The 19968-nt window shown below is 43.9% G+C and overlaps 1 protein-coding gene across 1 annotated transcript in view; it reads right to left on the bottom strand.

The window, feature by feature from the left end:
• The window catches only part of Vps8 (VPS8 subunit of CORVET complex), a 205575-nt gene that overhangs the window by 18749 nt on the left and 166858 nt on the right, over positions 1–19968 (bottom strand). The window contains exon 45 of the mRNA XM_051191188.1: positions 10584–10634. Within this exon, the coding sequence (XP_051047145.1) occupies positions 10584–10634 (51 nt within the window). The remainder of the gene's footprint in view (positions 1–10583; positions 10635–19968) is intronic.

Genomic DNA, 19968 nt, shown 5'->3' with positions numbered 1-19968 from the left:
ATGAAATGTCCTGAGAAGCAAAGAATAACAGAGATCTGCTGGTGAACTGGGGCTCCACTGCTGGCTTTGTTCCAGACAAACTGCACTGACTTGGATAAAGGCAGGTAAGGCCTGTGTAGATGAGAAATAACGATTCCACAGGTCATAAATGAAGCAGGACCAGTATAGTACAGGCCTGCACTGGGCTCTGCAAGGCAGGAGTGTATACATCGATGGCATGTGTGAGCAGAATCAGCAACTTGGCCTTGGCATGTTCACTGCAGGGCGAGCATGCAAAATGGCTGCTGAAAAGGACAACGTGTATTTGGTCCCATTTATGAAAAGAGAGCCTAGAATAAGGACAGTTTCGCCTATCAATGCTCTCACCTTTGTAGCATGACAAAGGACAGAACTGAGTCTGTTCTTCAGAGAAGATCAGGGCTGGGGCCCATTGGGGCAAACAGTTGTGAGCTGCCCAGAGAAAGGGGCTGAATAGCCTTTGTAGCTTCCAGAGAGTAACAGGACCAATGGGTAGGCAGAAGGTGCTGCCCCGCTGAGACCTTGCTAAGCCCCATTCTACGTTACTCTGTACTGTACCAAAAAGTAATTTTTCAGGCTGAATGCTCTAAGAGACTCCATTTACAATCGGTTTCTACTCCATTTTGAGGGAGAAGGTTCATGCTAGGTCCTCGGTGGACCTAGAAATACTTCCATCCCTCAGCCACCTCCTCTCTAGAAGAGGATATTCACAGGATAATGACTTGTTCCTGTGACTAGAAAAGGGGCCACCCTATAAATTTATTGGGGAGAATTGAAACTGAGGGCACATGGGCATATTAAAATTCTCTTGGGGAGACCAGGTCCAAGAATGTATTGGAGTCACCAGATTTAGGAAAAAGTAAAACCCCCTCGCCCATACCCCATAAATGTGGAGATACTTAAAAATGTGACAGCATGGCCCCAACACCAACAGATCATCTGACATCAGGTGTGCATATCAGGGCCGAGTGTCCTGGATTCGGACTGGTCCCCCATTGTTAATGCAGCCTACCCCACACCACCTGCCTGCCGATGTGCCCATCTGGACCTGGACCTGGTATAGCCTTATCCCTTCACAGTCACATCCTGCAGCTTTGCTCTCAAACCCAACTCCTGAAGCTCCCTCTCAGTACCGGTCTAGTTTGTATCTATGCGGACTTTCTCAGCTCACTGCCGAAGTCTCTTTACTTCACTTTGTATTCCTTCTATAACACGTGCGCGCACACACACACACACACACACACACACACATATATATATACTGTGTGCTGTGTGATCTCAGAGTTAATATTAGTAACTAGTTGGGACTGGCCAGTGTTAAGTTTCAAACCCCAAACCTGGGACAAATGGCTGAGGGGGCTGAGGTGTCTATTTACAGATCAATGCAGACCTGGCCTCCAGGCTCTCCCAGCATGCCTCAGTACCTACCTGTTCAGAGGGTATGGCTTGCATGCCCTGTCCTCTAGCCTGAACTCCCAAACCCAGGGGCTGGGCTGCTCTTCCCTATATAATCCAGACATTTTTGGTTACCTGTTCCCTTTTGTACCTTTGGCCTCCTGTCTTCTGTACCTGGTTCCTCTCTCTCCCTCCCCCTCCCCCATACGCTCCAGCTCAGCCTGGTGACATCCATTCTAGACTCTCCCAGGTGTCCCTGTCTCTGGCTGTGCTCTCCATGTATCTACAATACACCTTCTCCTCCACCTAGAAGCAGTCATGTCCCTTTCTTTTTCTATCTTTCTTTTTCTATCTATCTATCTATCTATCTATCTTTTCATTTGGCCAGGCTACCAAGGTAGATGGATTTTCTGATAAAAGCTATCATTGAACCACTAAACCTTGTGATTTTATTGTATTCAATAAATTCTGACACTGCGGGGAACACATGGTATATTTGCATGTTTCTAGTATAGCATGTTTAGGGCATGTCCACTCTAGGAAGACAGCTGTTAGTAAGGGCATCACCCTCAGCATGGCAGCCCAAGAGCTCCACACATTCTGTTTCCAACTGCAACTGCTGAAAAGAATTAAAACCAAACACAACCAAACCAAAAAATCATATAAAGATTCTAGAAATAGTCCTGATGAAAGTGGCAAATAAAAAATAATTATCTGAAGAGAGAAAAAAAATCTATGATTTCAGTGAAAACAGTGAGTTCTGAAGGAAGCCTTTTTCTCCCCAGCATCCCGGCTCAGCAAGGGGGACTCCAAGTCAGACCCTGCACCTGGGTGCAGCAAGGACGCTCTGGGAGGGGCGGGTCTTCAGTACTCCTCAGCTTGCCTTACACGATGCATGCCCTAGCTCAGTCCTAGATGGACGCCCCTGGATTTGATGGAACGGTGGTAATTCTATGTGGGAGGCTGTGTGCTGCCTCCCACCCTTCTCTGGCTTGTGAGGCCATGAGGCTGGGAGGCACAGCCTGCTAAGAGCTTATTCCTACAGTAAAAAAGCACTACCGCTAAACCCATCCAAGTACACAGGGGTATCTGGCCACATGGGCATATGAAGAACATATCAAAACCCAGGCCCAACAACATATCAAACACACCAGGCCAACAAAGGGTAAACATCGTCATCTGGACCCTGTTATGTCCAAAGCAGCCCCAATAAATGGCAGTGCTCCTGACAGCTTGGGCTCAGTTTAGCTGGATTCTTGACCAGGTAAAGAGGATTGCTAGCTGTGTTAGTTAGGGTTTTCTGTTGCTGTGGAGAGACAACATGATCACGATAATTACTATAAAAAAACATTTAACTGGAGTGGCTTACAGTTTCAGGGTTAGTCCATTGTCACCATGGTGGGACATGGCAGCATGCAGGCAGACATGGTGCTGGAGAAGGAGCTGAGAGCTCTACATCTTGACCCAAAGGCAGTAGAAAGAAACATTAAGACACTAGAACCAGGGGGTGGGGGGATGGGAGGGGAGGGTGGTCAGGGTGCATGTGAAGGGTCAGAGAGGGTAAAAGGGAGGGAGGGAGGGAGGGAGAGGGAACGGGGATCGACATGTAAAATAATAAATTAAAGAAGAAGAAGAAGAAAAAAAAAAAGACACTAGAACCAGCTTAAGCTTCTGAAATCTCAAAGCCTACCCCCAGTGACACACTTCCTCCATCAAGGCCACACCTCCTAACAGTGCCCCTCCCTGAGAATGTGGGGCCCAGGGTCGCAGAGATGGCTCAGCGGGGTGGGTGGGTGTGTGTGTGTGTGTGTGTGTGTGTGTGTGTGTGTGTGTGTGTGTGCGCGCGCGCGCGTGCTTGCTGTGCAAGCCTGACCACCTGAGTTCGATCCCTGGAACCCAGGATGGAAGGAGAGACTGCTTTCTTCTAGTTGCCCTCTTACCTCCACATGGTACACCCAAACCTCTCTCTCTCTGACAAGAGTGACTAAGGGGTTCTTCTGAATGAAAATGATTCCAGCTATTTCAAATGCCCAAGGATAAACAAGGAGAACCAGAAGAGCTAACTGTGTAATTGTAAAATACTATATAAATGCCTGTTTTCACAGTCTCTCACAAGTGAGTTTTAGAAAGTAACAGTATAATATGCATGCAATGCAAGCAGGGCCTATAACAAATTAGGCCTACACAACTGGAATTCACTAGTTTAAATCAGAAACAGAACCAGAAAGGCTAGGAAACACACTGTAAACCCAAGAGCACAAAGCATGCCCCCCAAAAGAACCTTGAAAATTAAAAACACCCCAAATACATTGAGAAATCAACCCTGAATTAAAGAGTATACAGAGGACAGCCAAGACAGCAGGTGAAGGCAGCACCTGGAGGGAGACCAGGAGTTTGGAGGGAAGGGGGTCAGGATAAAAAGTCATCAACAGAAAAACAAGAGGAAGCATAAATAAGATAGGTACCAAAGCCACATGGTATGCCCCACCACACCAATCTGCTTCCTCTGAGTTGGTCCATCCTGAAAGAGGCACCAAGATCTCTGAGCTCAGGAGCTGCTGAAAGCCAAGCTATTGAGGAGAATAAAACAGCAGCTTAGCACCCGGCAAAGGCACGGGGTTGGGGCTGAGATGAGGGAGGCTCAGCATCCTGAATCCTGGCCATTGCCTGGACTAGCATGGCCAGAAGAAGAGCCTAGCAGAGGCTGATCTCAGCGTTTGGGGAGAAGAGAGAGGAGGCAGCAGCCATGCTCCACCCAGGAAATAGGAAATAATTCTAGCAGCACACGGAACATTCTTGAAACCTATCAGGAGTTAAGAAAAAGAGGATATAAAGCGAATTGTTTTTCTAGTTCAAATTCTGTCATGGACTTTGTGATTTTGATGGTAGGTAAGTATGTAAAATGTATTTGGTACTGAAAGTGGAAAATGCAGCATGAAGCTCCCCAGAGGCCTCTGAAGGCACAGTCTAACTTTGAGTCTGCTAAGTTTTAGTGTGTTGTTTTCATTTCTTTGCAATTTTGAACAATAAATTCTATAAAAGTAAAAAATGATCACATTAGTGGCTGCTCCTACAGACACACACACAGCCTGCCAGCAACAAGCTGCTGCTGGATCTCAGGCCAGAGCCACTAGAACAGCCAAACAACCCTTTCTCTTTAGATTTGAAGTCAATTATCCTGACAGTGTAGAAAACAAGAGTGTTGATGTATAACTCAGTAATCCACTGTATGACCTAGAAACATGTCCACAGAGAAACCTGCACAGAAGTCTACTGTAGCCTTCTGCATGGCTGCAAAAACCTGTTTGCAACTAAGGTGTCATTCAAGGTGAGAGGACAAATGCTGCTCAAGAAGAAACATTGACCACCAAGCCATGAATGGACACCAAGAGATTGAAATGCTAACCGCTGGGTGCAAGAAACAACATACTAACTACATAGCACTCCAGAAAAGGCAAAACCACAGAGATGGCCAATAGATCAGTAGCTGTAAAATGGGGTTATCAATAGGTGATGCATAAGGGGCTTAGTGAGACTGTCCTGTAGGAACCTCAGTAGACACAGCTCACTACACAGGTGTCAGAACCCACAGATACACAACACATGGCTTCAGGTCCAAAGTTAAGCACAGAACTTAATTATTGCTAGTGTACGAGCACTGGCTCATCATCTGCAGCCACTACTGTAAAACATTCTTTCCGAACTGACCCAGAGCTCACTGGTACCAGCTCCGTCTTTGGAACGATGGAGAATGCTTGTCTTCCCACCTAACTCAGTGACCTCCAGATGTCTGATACCAAATGACACAGGCTTCTTGACATCAGCATAACAATGTTGGTCGAACATGTCACCTGAGCCTACACTAAAACAAAGATCACATCTGGCCCTTGTATTCCTGTTTGTTGTTTGCTTTATAACCAGCAGAGGCACTGAAGTTACACTGAGATACAGTTCTGACAGTATTCTAAGGGAGAGCACCAACATCCAAGGGCTGTCACTCGGTTTAGGAGAATTTGCATATACCTATACAGTAGACAATGAAAAGTTTACAGAAGCAGATGAGTTCCTTCAAGCCCCCACAGATGACTAGAAAGGCTGCAGGCAGCATGGCATGTGGTGCTGACATGCCTGGAACCCCAGCACGGGAGAGGCAGGAGAGTTTCAGGACAGTCACAGTCAGATAGTCTCAAACAAACAATACACTCCCACAGAAACCTATCTCAGTGCTTTCTTGAGTTCATGTTTTTTCTTAACTCTTGTGAAACCACCAACTAGCCTTTGGGGATAGCCAGTTTTCCTGATGTTATGGAAATAGTAGCTTGTTCTGGATGTTTTCTTGTAAAATACATAAAAGAAGATGAAGTTCAAAAAAAATCATGAGCAGGGTTCATCATCTACATTCCTGATGTGACTGGGACAAGAAACTGGGCTGGCAACAAGAGAACACCCAGGAGAGGGGCAGGGAAAATCAACTACAAAGTCCTACAATATCCTCGGCTGTTGGGGAAAAGGGTTTGGTCCTGGGCTGAACAGAATCCACAGCACAGCTAATACTGACTTGCAAACACATGGAAACACCTGGTTTACCACCTTCTGGCCTCCCAAGACTTGAGACTCACAGCCTCTTGGGCTGCCTCTCCTCATCCCATCCCCTTTCCTAGGCAGAGAGTGCATCAGCTGTGGATGGTCCAGGGAACCACCAGCCCAAGAAGCCTTCAGCTGAAGCAGTGGACTGTCCTTCCTGACCCTGGGCCTTGTGCAAACACATGAGCAGGGAAAACTGGTCTACTCCAGGAGAGGCCTTAGGCAGGAGTAAGCTTTGTAAGGACATGTCCTTTCTGGGCTGTGCATCTAATAGTCAAAAATTCCTAGTGGTGTTTCTGCAGTTGTCACGAAAGATGCACTGTAGAGCCATGGTCTCTGAGGCTTTAAATCCCCAAGCTCCTTTGGTCTACCTTGACTTCTGTGGAAATCTCTCACTTGGACTGCTGACTTTTGTGTGGGCTTCTAGACCTGTCAGGTTCTAGTCATCCATGAGCAAACACGGACAAGATCCCAGGACACATGTGTATCTCCCAACTGTATTGAAGACATCAGTGGGAGCCAATAACAAGAGTGCAACACTGACCTCCTGAAAAGCGACTCCTGTGTCAGATAGGTGTTCAAGGGAGTCAGAGAGCCCTACAGAGAGCATCACTGCTTTGCCCCACTGGCGTTCCTAGTGACAACAGGGGAGTCGATGCTCACATCCTTCCATTATGGGTTCAGAGAGACTCAGCAGCAGATACACTCAGCTGCTTCCTTTGTGTCTCTTACATATGTCACTTTGGCAGTCACTGTTCACCAGACCCGACAGCCATTTTCACCATCAGAGCAACTTTGGGAGAGGGATTGTGGTCAAGGCTGAACCAGGATATATGTAAATGGACAGATGGACAGACAGACATACACACAAGCACACACACATGCACACCACATGCTTACATGCACACACATATGCATATAAGCACACACACTCACACATGTGCATTAAATTTCACACTGTTTCTCAACATAACCTTCCCTTAGAGTATTGCAGATTTTTCTATAAACAGAAGTCTGGGTCAGCAAGGATGCTCCGCTTGTTCTCCTGTAGTTGACAGGGTTGCAGGCTCCCTCCCCCACTCACTGTCTGCAAACACCTCGCCCTGTGGGACCTTTCACAGGCCTCTCATTTATCTGACCACTCTGTGACAACAATAAAGTGACTTCTTGGGTCTTCCTGATTTAGGAACAAACTTAAGTGGCTCCTGCCCTCTGGAGGTGTACAGTCTAATAAATGACAGGCCTCAAATACAGAGGAAATTTCAGGTTCAGGTGGCATGAGCTCCAGTGACAAATAACTGAGATTTGGGGGTACACAGAAGAGTTTTCATGGGATGGGGAGGGGAAGGTCCAAGTTTATTTCACCATTTTTCCCTTTCTTACAGCCTCAGGTTAGGGCACTTTTCTACCTGGACAACTGTTCTGCTCTCTGAATTGGCCTCACTGCCTTTCAACTGACTATGGGTGGGACTCCTACCCTCAGCTAAGTAGCAGTCACTGCAGACTGGGCTCCTTGGGAGCTGGGTCCCCACAGACCCCCTGGACTTCCTTGTGCTTCTGTATTTAGGACCTATACAACTTGCATCCCTCCCATGCACTGAGCTCTGCTTACTTGGTCTTCCTGGGACACATTTCCCCTTATAGAGGCCAGATCAAGTTCTCCTTCCTTGGAGAAGCCTTCCCTGCCTATCCATCCTTGGATAGGCACCTACCCAGCATATATAATGTGGTAAAAGAAGTGCTCATTCATCTAGGCTTCAAATCAGGAGTGGTCACTGGCTCTGATTAGGAATTTATATTCCAGAAGTGGCCAGGTAACATGAATTCCCAATGGCAATTTCCAAAAGCCCCTACCTCCACCCCAGCATTTTATATATTGACCAATACTTAAGACTCTGCAAATCAACTTTAAAAAAAATCAAAATTCTTAACTGATAAAACTAATGGCTTGTTAACCTGTCCAGGGAATGCTGGAAATAGACTTTCTTCGGTAAAATAAAAGCTATTCAAGATGTGTAGGTAAGTAAGAATAGCTGAAAAGTTGTACCTACTCTTATATAGGGAAGGAACAGGTGTACACTTGGCCACTTAAGAATGACACCAAGGGCCATGGGTGTGCAGTCCTGGCTTCTTTTTTGACACATGGTTTCACTATGTATCCCTGGCTGGTCTGAGATTCACTACATAGACCAGGCTAGACTCCAACTGGCAGAGATTCGCCTGCCTCTGCCTCCAGAGTGCTGGGACTAAAGGCTCTTCCACACCTCAGCCAGGGATGTTCCTTTAGGTGATGTGGTTTAGAAGAGTAACAGATGTCTGTAGTGGTGCCTTTCTCTGATTTAGTCAGATACTACAGAGCTGAGGAGTCTGATTCAGTCAGAAACTATAGAGTTAAGGGGTTACCAAGTTTGAAAGCTGGTTGCATCAATCCACTTCTAAACGAGTATTTGTCTAATACATTCCTAGCTATCTGGCAAAATTTACTTTCACAAGGGAGGCTGTAGAGGGGCAGCTAACCACCCCTCCAAGCCCTCACTGTTCTTCCAATCACAAAGACATGAGGTTTCACTGAATGGCACAGTCCTTTGCAAACAAGGCCCCTTCATGGTGCTGGCAGAGCATCCTGCACACTTTACTTGGCATCATCAAGCTGCACGGTGATTGTGCTGATATTCTTGAGCACAAAGACTGCATTTTCTCCTCTGGTCCAATGCTTAGCTGGATCTAGTATCAAGAAATACTTGATGGCTGAGTAATAATGATGATGATGATAATGATGATGATGATGATAAGCAATGCGATCAACTAAAAGGCACGTGGGGTCAGAAGGCCCGTGGTAAATAGTAGTATTCACCACAGTACTTGCTGTACATCAAACACAACTATCCCGAGCTTCAATAGTACTTCAGTTAGTTTTTAGGGCAATTCTAAGATCATCATTATCTTACCCAGGAAGAAAAGAGAAGCCACATTTTAGAGTCCTGGTTGTAGGCGAAGCCTATGCTTTTAATCATTATGCTAGATGTGGGCTTCTACAAACCAATTTCCTTCTGTCTTCTAATTCTTTGGTGTTTACTGAGGGAGACTGACAAGGCCCTACTGTGGCTGGCTGCCAACTATACCGAGAGGTTCATGAAGGTCTTCACAACAGTGTTAACAGTTGCTATGGATGTTTGGGACGGGGTTGAATAGGAGACCTTGCGTCCTTGGGAACGGTGGGACACTGACTTCATCCTCTCTCTCCTGGCTCATGATAGGAGCACCTGTTTCAAATGTGCGCCTGCCACAATGCATTACTTGCTCTTAAAGCCCACACCCATGAAACTGCCAGGAGTTGAATCCAAATCTCCTCTTCTCTGTAACTACATTTCACAGTAGTGACATGAACCTGACTAACTGCTCCAATTACAGCAAGGTGGCTCTGAGAAGTCACGCTCTCTCCCTCAGTCTTGCCTGCCCATGATGCTTTCAAAGAGTAGAGATTCCTGTATGACACCTTTCAGGATTTTTCAGACGTTATGTCTTGTTTTTATCATTCTGGTTGAAAATGTCAGTGTTTGCAGGCAGAGAAAAGAGACTGGTGTGTCACACTGCTTTGAAGCTAAAACCAGCTGTTAGTAAATAGAGCCACAAGTTGTCATTTTTGCTCCACAAATACTTGATGATGACATAATCGCTAGCTAAATTTAAAAAATGGTCGGGTTCGGGGGGGGGGGGCACAAAATCAAAGTAAAACACCAAGCCCAGGATTTCTATTAGAAAAAGTGACAAATGAAGGTGGCAGAATGCCAGGCTACTTACACCCTTCAGTGCCAGTGGCTCTCAATCTTCCTAACACCATGACACTTAATACAGTCCCTCAGGCTGAGGTGACCCCCAACCATAAAATTATGTTGTTACTACTTCTTAACTGTAGTTTTGCCACTGTTATGGACTGTAAACATCTGGTGTGCAGGATATAGGATACCTGATATGTGGCCCCTGTGAAAGGGTCATGACTGACAGGTTGAGAACCGCTGCTTCAGCCAACAGCTACAGTGGCCTAGAGAAAGGGGCTGTCATGGTTCTCTGAATGCCGTCTAGGCATTGCTCAGGTCAGAGATTTATAGCCCATCAGAGCCTCAGAGTTTACTGGCAGGAATAGTGGCACAGAACACGCCTAGTCTAGCATCTACTGATGATCATGTGTGTGGCACGTGCTGACAAGCAGGATCTCCAGACAGTTTATTTTGGGCACAACTATCTGGAGGAAAAACATGTCACTGAGAATATTCTCCATCTACAACTGCCCTCGGACATGAGGATGCCAGCCCTGGTAGGCTGTGGATGCTGATGCCAAGGTGCAGACAGTTCTTAGTTGCCAGGAGACTGATTGCTGGGCCTGAAATCCCCCAGGGTTGGTCTAGAAGAAGCAAGGCATCCTAGCAACATACCAAAGTGTCCAATCAGGAGCAGCCTGAGAGCATTAGCATAAGTAAGCAGCACTGCTATTTATAGAAGAGTGACCATAGAGCAGAGTGTGCGGGAGGGGGGGGCGGAGGAGCAGGAGAAGGGGGCAGGTCTCTGGGTTTGCCTTTAACACTCACCTTCCTGGCAGGAGAGTCCCCTTTGGACTGATAAGATGGCGACATTTTTACCTGGAAAAGGGGGAACATTTCAGTAACTTTTTAGATACGGTTAAACTTTATTTCACCCACATTGCCAAAAATTCAACTAAAATGGTGTAGGTGATTTAAAACAACAACAAAACAAAACAAAAACCCAAGCTACTTTACAGAGGAACAATGAATAGAATTTTATGGAAAAAACTTCTGGAAATTAAAAAGTCAATAATAAAGCAACATAAAAGTATGAAAAGGGTATGACAAATAGAGTGATGGTGTGTGTTCATGTGATTAGATGTGTGTGTACGTGTGTGTGTATGGAGGTCAGCGGGCATGAGTGTCCTCAACCACATCTCCATCATCCTTAGAGACAGAGTCTCTAGCTGCACCTGGATTGGTTAGACTGGCTGGCTAGTGAACTCTGTGGACCCACTTGTTTCCGCCTCCACAGAGCTGGGATTATAGGTAGGTGACTTTTTATGTGGCTGTTGGGGATCTGAACAAGGGTCCTTCTGCTCACATGCCAAGTACTTTACCAAGTGAGCTACCACCTTTACCTTCAAATGGGTGTTGATCAAATGGTGAGAAACTAAAGAGTTACGGCATCTCATTGGTAATGTTGATCAGTGGGAGCACTAGCACTGCTCAGCACCACAAAGGCCAGAGGAAAAGAAGTCTGGCTATAATGTGGGTGAATCGTAATATGAGCTGCATAGAAGACAGGCACAAAGCACAGATAGCTTACAATTCTATTCATCTTTAATTCTGGATAATGCAGACTAATCTGGTAATGTCAAAGAACTAGTTTTGGTTGCTAGTGATGGGTGGCACTGGATGGAGGCGTGGTCCTGAGTGTGGTGACAGTCACTTCATTTGTCTATACGTCAAACTGATGCACATTATTTACAGTTTATATCAATTATCATGTAAAAACATTTAGGTCATTTGTAAAATACAGTAGCATCATTATTTTAAAAACTTAGGGCTTTATGTGTTGTGTTAGAAAATAAGAAAGGCTTAAGAGCAAGATTCTGCATTTCAAATTTAAGAAACTAAAGGAGTGTTAGGAGTAAGGTTTTTCCTGCCAGCCTGGACCCACCGTGACACCAGCCCCAATTAACACACAGAGACTCTGTATTTGATATAACACTGTTGGCCCGTTACTAGTTTCTCTGTCTTAAGTATTAACCCATTTCTATTAACTTAAGTATTTCCATATGGTCTTATCTTACCGGGGAGTGGGGCTGGCGTCTGCTCTCCCCAGTCTCTACATGCTAACTCCTCCCTACTACTTCCTCGAATCCTCCTTGTCTCCTAGTCCCACCTATCTTGCTTTCCTATTGGCCAGTGGTACTTTATTCATTAACCAGTATGAGAAACATATTTATAGAATGACATCTCCCATCAAAGAAGGATTAAAATAAAACCCAACTAAGTAGAAGAAAGTAAAAGCAGAGACACTAAGACAACCCAGGCCACTGCCATTGTGATCCTCACTAGAATATGCTGGTGAGAGCCTACTGCTGAAGACCACATGTACTGGCCACAGGGCATGGAGAGATCAAGTTGGTACTGACCAAGAAGCTCCTCCCTGCTTGCCTGCTTTCACAGTACCAAGAGATGCTATATGGGGAGAGTCATCAATAATCTTTCCAGCTGTGAACCTTGTGAGCTATAATAATGACAGGAATGGCAAGTCTTGCTGCAGGGATGCATGGGTATTTATGGGGTACCAACTGCTTTCTGATTGGATTTAAGGCCTGCCCTCCAGGAGGAGGAGACATGTGTGTGGTACTGTAATCTGACTGAGAACCCATGGCCTGGGAGCTCATAGGCCCTGGGAGAGAACCCGTTGCTATTATTTTTCTAGATGGACACACAATCAAACTGCCCTCAGAGATCCTCTCCATGTCCACACATTAGTGTTGCTCTCAGGCTTCATTACAGAAGCTTCTCTGTGTAGTGGACTGGCACTTAGCACAGAAACTCCCACAGTGAAGGGGACAGCTACATCACCACCCACTCAAGGCTCAGGGACCATAACAGAAGAGGAGACAGGAAAATTTAAAAGGCAGAGAACCAGAGCAAAAAAGTGTCTTCTGGATACAACAGGACCTTTGCACTCATGAATCCCAGCAGCTGGCAGCTGTGCTTGTCTGTACATGGTAACACAGTCAACACTCCAACATGGACTGGGGAGAGAGGCTCATGACCCCAACTCCTAACTGAGGAGCTGCCAACAGCTGACACCTTCCGAAGGAGAGAGAGTCAGGTTTCTTTTAAGGATGTGGCCTCTGGTAGGGTGACCACATTCTAGTGACTGGTCCCATAACTAGCCATATAGGGCAGCACAAACTGGACCTGGAGGGTTATTTTGAAAAAGAGGAGATAACTGTGGGAGGGGTGGAGAGGAGGAGTGGTAAAGAGAGGGTGGTAAGGGGGGCGAATATGATCAAAATATATAAATTCCTCAAAGAATAAAAATATCACATGAAATATGTACAAGAACCAGCAGAGACGCAGCTGGCAAGATGCTATCAAAGTGTACGTGAATAGCACTGGCTGGAGAACAAAAATGAACATAGATGTTTATGAGTTAAGTTAGGCTGAGTCGGGACATGGCCAAATGATGAGCTAGAAATGGTCAAATGACATAAATAAGATACAAAGGAGAAGTATGAAACAAGACATGACAAAAAACCAAATGGAGAGTGTAAGTTGTCAGGAGACTGTGACTACATCTTCCAGAAGACTGTGGCTACCATCGTGCACTGCAATTTAATACCCAAAGTTAGGCCCCTAAAGCAATAAAACGCTTGAACACACAAAGTTTAAAATATAACTTCTGAAATGTGCAGGTGTGAAACCGTGATGCAGAGTCTCATGTTTGAGATGAGGAAGCATAACCATTACATTTTCCACAGCATATAGAATAAAATTGCCGTATCTACACAAACCAAGTTTCCCAGTGAGCAAGCATGAGCAACTGTCTTAGTTAGGGTCCTACTGCTGTGAAGAGATACCATGACCAAGGAAACTCTTACAAAGAAAAACATTTAAGGGGTTGACCTTCAGTTCGTTATTGACATGGTGGGAAGCAAGGCAACATTTAGGCAGACATGATGCTGGAGCTGAGAGTTCTATATCTTGATCCAAAGGTGACAGGAAGTGAACTGAGATACTGGATGTGGCTTGAGCATAAGAACTCAAAGCACCCCCCCACCAGTAACATACTTCCTCCAACAAGACCACACCTCCTAATAGTGCCACTACCTTTGGGGCCATTTTCTTTCAAATCACCACATTCCACTCCCTGGCCCCCAAAGGCTTCTGGCCACATCATAATGCAAAAATGCATTCAGTCCAACTTCAAAAGTCCTAATAGTCTATATAGTCTCAAACTTATTTAAAAGTCAAAAGTTTAAAGTCTCTTCTGAGATTCATGCAATTTCTTAACTGCAATCCCCTGTAAAATTAAAAAAAAGACTGTATACTTCTAACATATAATGGCAAGGATACATATTACCATTCTAAAACATGGGAAGGGGCACAGTGAGGAAATACTGGACCAAAGCAAGACTGAAAAACAACTGGGCAAACTCCAAACTCTGCATCTCCATGTCTGATGTCAAAGCACTCTTCAGGTCTACTCCGTTCAGCTCTGTTGGCTGCAACACACTTCTTTCTCTTGGCTGGTTCTATTCTGTTAGCAGCCCTCCTCAGCAAGTATCCCATGGCACTGGTATCTCCAACATTGGGCTCTCCAAGACAATCCAGGGACTCCATTCACAGACACCCCGGACACATGCCTGGTCTTAGCAGCTTTCTTTAGTTGTGGAGGCAAATTCCACAGCCCTTTCTTCTCTCCTAAACTCCAGAACCACATGGCTAAAGCTGCCAAGTTCTGTTGCTTACTGGAGTTGGAAAATGGCCCCATCTTCACCAGCTTTCTGTTTTACTGCCTAAGTTTGTCTGTTATGAAACTGGATCTGTAAACCAGGCTATCCTTCACCTCAGTGATCCTTCAATTATATCTTCACCAGCTTTCTCTTTTCAATAATTTCCTTCACTGCTCAAGCTTGGCTGTTTTGGAACATACTCTGTAGATCAGCTAGTCTCAAATACATCATCCTCTGCCTTCCCAGTGCTGGGATTAAAGGTGTGCACCACCATACCCAACTCTAAACTTTTCTTCAATTCCTTTTCACAAGTTGAAATTTGGCTGGGTGGGATCTTGCTCTGAGATCACTACTCCCTTTATTCCATTTCCTAATTTGTTTATCTCTTTGAACACAGGATTTAGAGCCATTCTGCTTTCTGGTGCTCTTTTCTCCTCAAATATTTTTCCTTGCTCAGCTCACTCCTTTTCATTATATATCTTCATTAGAGTTACCACTAGTAATCACATGAGAGAGTCTATACTAGGCTGACTTGAGATTTCCTCTGCCGAGAGAATTAATAGAAAACTCTTCACTTTAGCCTCAGGCAAACTTTTCAGACAAGGGCAAAAAGCAGCCACAATCTTCACTAAAATATCACAAGAATTATTTCTAGGTAACATACTAAAATTATTCTCCTCTGAAACCTCTTAAGTCATTCCCCCACAGTTCAAATCACTCTTAACACTGCTGTCTTCTATGCTCCTACTGGTATGGCCCATTAAGCAGTGCTTAAATCATTCTATTGCTTTCCTAATGCAAACTCCCAAAGTCCAAATCCCTTCAAACAAAAGCCATGGTCAGGCCTTTCACAGCAATAACCCAGTGTGGTGGTTTGAAAGAAAATGGCCCCTAAAGGGAGTGGCACTTTTAGGATGTAGGCTTTGTTGGAGTGGGTGTGATGTTGTTGGAGGAAGTGTGCCACTGTGGAGGCAGGCCACTTGCTGTTGGCTTTCTATTAAGATGGAGGTCTCTCAGCTACAGTACCGTGTCTTCCTGAACACTGCTATGTCCCACCAGAATGATAATGGATTAACCTCTGAATCATACATGAGCCACCACAATTACATGTTTTCTCATATAAGACTTGCCATGATCATGATGCCTCTTCACAGCAATAGAAACCCTAACTAGGGCAGAAGTTGGTACCAGAGACTGGGTGTCTTAAGAGTTTCTACTGCTTCCTCCAACAAATCCACATCTACCTCAACAAAATCACACCTCCTAATAGTGCCATTCCCTTGGGGGTCATTTTCCTTCAAACCACACAGCTTCCTTGTAGATTTTAAAAGTTGAATGCTAGTTTCCAGAGCTGCATTAAGAACAGATATGGTACTGATATGGAACTGAAGCAAGTATTTATACAGAAGACGGGTTCCCTATCTGTGGAGTGCTTAGGAATTTTAAAGAAATATAAGCAGTAGATTCAAAAGTGAGCAGTTACTTTACTAGACATATGGGAATGTATCCAAAATTATGTCTTAATACTTACATATTTGTGCTGGTTGGTTCTTTTGTCAACTTGACACAAACTGAGACATATTTGCAAAGAGGGAATCTCAACTGAGAAAATGCCTCCACTGTGAAAATACCTTCATAAGACTGGCCTGTCAGGCATTTCCTTGATTAATGATTGATATAGGAGGGTCCAGATCATGATGGGTAGTGTCACCCTTAGCAGGTGGTCCTGGGTTGTATAAGAAGGCAGGATGAGCATGCCTTGAGGAGAAAACCAGCAAGCAGTACTCCTCCATGGGTGAGCTCCTCCAAACTTCCCTCAGTGCTGGGCTGTGACCTGAGAGTTGGGAAAGGAAAGAAACTCCTTCCTCCCAAGCTGCTTTTGGTTACAGTATTTTATGACAGCAATAGAAACTCAATATCTCTTTTACAAATTTATCATTTTTATTTTGTGTGCACTGGTGCCTGCATGTTAGTCTGTGTGAGGATGTCAGATCTTGGAGGTACAGACAGTTGTGAACTGCCATGTGGGTGCTAGGAATTGAATCCCGATCTTCCAGAAGAGCAGTGATTTTAACTGCTGAGCCATCTCCCCAGTCCCTTAAGACAATATCTTACTACTCGTGGAGATGACTAAGAGAAGAGAAATAACATATAAGATACTTTGAGATTTTATGTGCCAATGCCACAGCAGGCTCGTTATGAGCACGATTTTATTTAATCCACACTACCTCTTCTAGAGTGGTTTCTGCTCCTCATTTTGGAGCTAAGAAAACTAAGTCCAGTGTTGGAGGAAGACTGTGTGCTCTGAAGTGTTGTCTACACAGATTCAATTGTGGATTTGGGCTTTTAATTGCTACATTATCTAATATCTTAGCAGTCAGAAAAACAGGAAGGCTCCCATAAAAATGAAACTCTTAAAGCCTGTTGATAAGTTTCTAGGAAGAAATGGGAAAAAAAAATCCCTACATAGCATTAAAGAGACCCTTACTTCACTGAGACTGTGAGCCCGTCATCACACCTCAAATATTTACCCTAAAGTTACTTGAGTTAAATGAAAGATGAATTTTCTTCAATTACTTTTGTGAGGACTAAAGCTGCAAATACAGAGTCACACCTACTAAGAATTATGAATATACCACTAATTTCTAGTACTGTTAATTGCTTAACAATTGTGACCCTGCTGGTTTTATTTAAGCTGAACTTTGACCTGTGCTGATGACCATTTTCCAGCTGTGTCTGAGCGATGGCTAAGAGACACAGCCGTCTGCTGTGTCTGCTGATACCAACAGTGCCACAGTGGAGCATCTTACACCAGACAAAGGCCCGAACGGACAAAATGATAGTTTTGCCAGTGTCTTCAGGGTTTTATGGAAACCCCACTTTGCAGATTTCTGTGGTTTCTTTACATTTCAACAAGGTAAACTGGTAAAGCACAACCAAACAATGAATACTGCTTTTGCTGGCTCTGCTTTGTGTTTAGTTTGCTTTTTTCTTGTTATTTTCACTGACAATTTCATACATGTATATAATGTATTTTGATAATATATTTCTCCCTTTGTGCATCTGACATACATTAAGTCACTTCAAATCCTTAAAAGATAAAATATTCTTTAAGTCTGGACTGTTAAATATTCAAATGCAATTAGTCTTTGCTGCTATACAGAAATACAATTATTTAATAATATTGAGCTTATAGTCTAAAAAGTCTGCCAACAGTTATTTATAGATTCTTGTGGTAAACTCTTTGAGAAACTCCAAAAAAAAGCAAACATCAATAAAATTTATAACAATAACTCTAAAGGACATAGTTCTTCAAATATAGAACTTAAAAGTATAGACCCAAGCACAATGAAACAGAAAATATGGACATCTTATAGCTTAAAGAAATTCAATTTCTTATAGACCAAAATTCCAAATCAGTAGTGAATTCCAGAACATATTAGTATCCCACTTGTGAAGCCAGTATGTACACTTATCAATTATAAATAAAACAACAATGACTATAGGCTGGCTGGATGGTCCCAGGTTATGTATCCAAATGGTAGAAAAGAGGTCCAGGGAACTGCACTGAGTTCTCAGTCTCTGCAGCTCCTCCAATCTCAGCTGAGGAGCCTGCAGAACACACTGATATGGTCACATGACCATGCCGGGCTTTTACCACCTTGTTGGAACATGGTCCAGGAATGGACTTGTGTGAGGAGAATTCTTAGTGCCTGTGAGAACACTCCAAGGAAAAGACAAGCATCTAGAGACCTCAGTTTCCTTAAAACATGCAATTGTTCTTGGAATGTGCTCCTCCCAGGTGTAGCGAACAGAAATCAGTTTACTTCAGATCATGGCTTGCCATTGTTATACAATTTAATGTTTAAACTACCTTTTATATGCCTCTGTGGAAAAACATGTTTTTGCCATGTACAAGTTGTACCTGTGACTGCATATAGTTTAAATTCATGAGAACTTGACCCATGTGATCTTACTTAACCCTTGGGGTATATATAAACTGTCTGGGGCTCTGGATAAAGTTGGCTATCGTATAAAACTTTTGTTGGCCTCATTTGTTAGGTCCAATCCCCCAGGTCCCACCACCTCCAGAGCAGTCCAGAGCAGTGATGCCATGTGACTTTCAGAACTTCATCAAGCATGACTCAGATTAAGGGAAATAACTGCGGGCTGTCCAGACTGCCCTTTCAGGTTCCAAAGTCTGCCAGAGCTTAACTTGACAGTCCTTGGTGTGACATACCATGACATCAACACTCTGGAAGTCACAGCAGATGTATGGTGTGGCTTGCAGAAAGAGATCCATTTTTAACTTCTGCTATGATCCTTTTGAAAAGGGAGAAAGAGAATTTCAAAGAAAAGTGGGCTGTTTAAGTTTTAAAATGACCTCATGGAAGGATCTGCACATTTTAAAGCTAGTCCGGAACTAGATGTGGTGGTGGCGGCTCACCAGAGAGAGCTGTTCACTAGAGATTAAGTCTGGGAGTCTCTGATGCCAGACAGAAGGGAAAGGTCTTACTTTTGTTTAAAAGGATTCCTCTGGAAATGCCCCTGGCAAATCAGCTACAAATCCAGGCTCAGATAGCAGATCTGGGAATATGGGTGATGGGTTGAGTGACAGCCTAATAATGATGAACATGCCAAACCTTTGTGAGCTTTGCTAACAAAACAATTCCTGACTCACGTAAAGTTTAAGTGAAAGAGGAATATCACTGTTATTTTCTTTAAAAAGTCTTATGTTTTCTGGCTTTATTAGAAGAAATATATATACACTGATGGAAATCTAGAACCTAGAGCTGACACTATAAACAGAAGCCATGGTCAAACCCTACAGCAGTGACCACTGTGAGCACTGGCAGTTGCACCCCTGTGATGCTTCCAGGGGTTTACCTCATTATATTTTCTTACTTTTCATGACTACAAAGTTCATTCACTGTATAGAGGTATATACATAATCTAACAAACTGTGAGCTACAGAGATATTTTGGTTCCTTTCAATTTTTTAAGTATTAAAAACATTGTAATAAGCATTTAAGTTTGTAACACTTGGCACGCAAACTTGACTACCTAATAGAGTTCTGCAATTCAATGCCTCAAGAGTACAAGCATTAGCAAAAAAATCATTGCCATATGTCTCCAAAATGGGTCCATAGATAGAACTTTTCTCTAAAACCCAGAAAGCTCTGATACCAAAAGGATTGCTAACCAAATAATACAGTACATAAGAAACCACAATGGTTTGGTATCAAGCCTCATCTGACAGCAAAACCCAACCTGAGTCATGGCAAGCCATGAAGTGTTTTTATTAATTGCACATGACCATTTGGTTAGGGGATGCTGCTGAGTTCCCTCTGGGACTAGTGTGTAGCATACGGTCCATGGTCTGATGTTCTCACATCATCAGCAGTGTGCCAGATTCTCTTCTTCCTGTTGCTATGTGATGCTGTTCAAAAACTGTCTCTGTAAATGTC

The sequence above is a fragment of the Phodopus roborovskii genome, unplaced genomic scaffold (genome assembly GCF_943737965.1).
Source record: "Phodopus roborovskii unplaced genomic scaffold, PHOROB, whole genome shotgun sequence".
Classification (NCBI taxonomy): Eukaryota; Metazoa; Chordata; class Mammalia; order Rodentia; family Cricetidae; genus Phodopus; species Phodopus roborovskii.
This window is presented reverse-complemented; position numbering and strand designations above follow the sequence as displayed.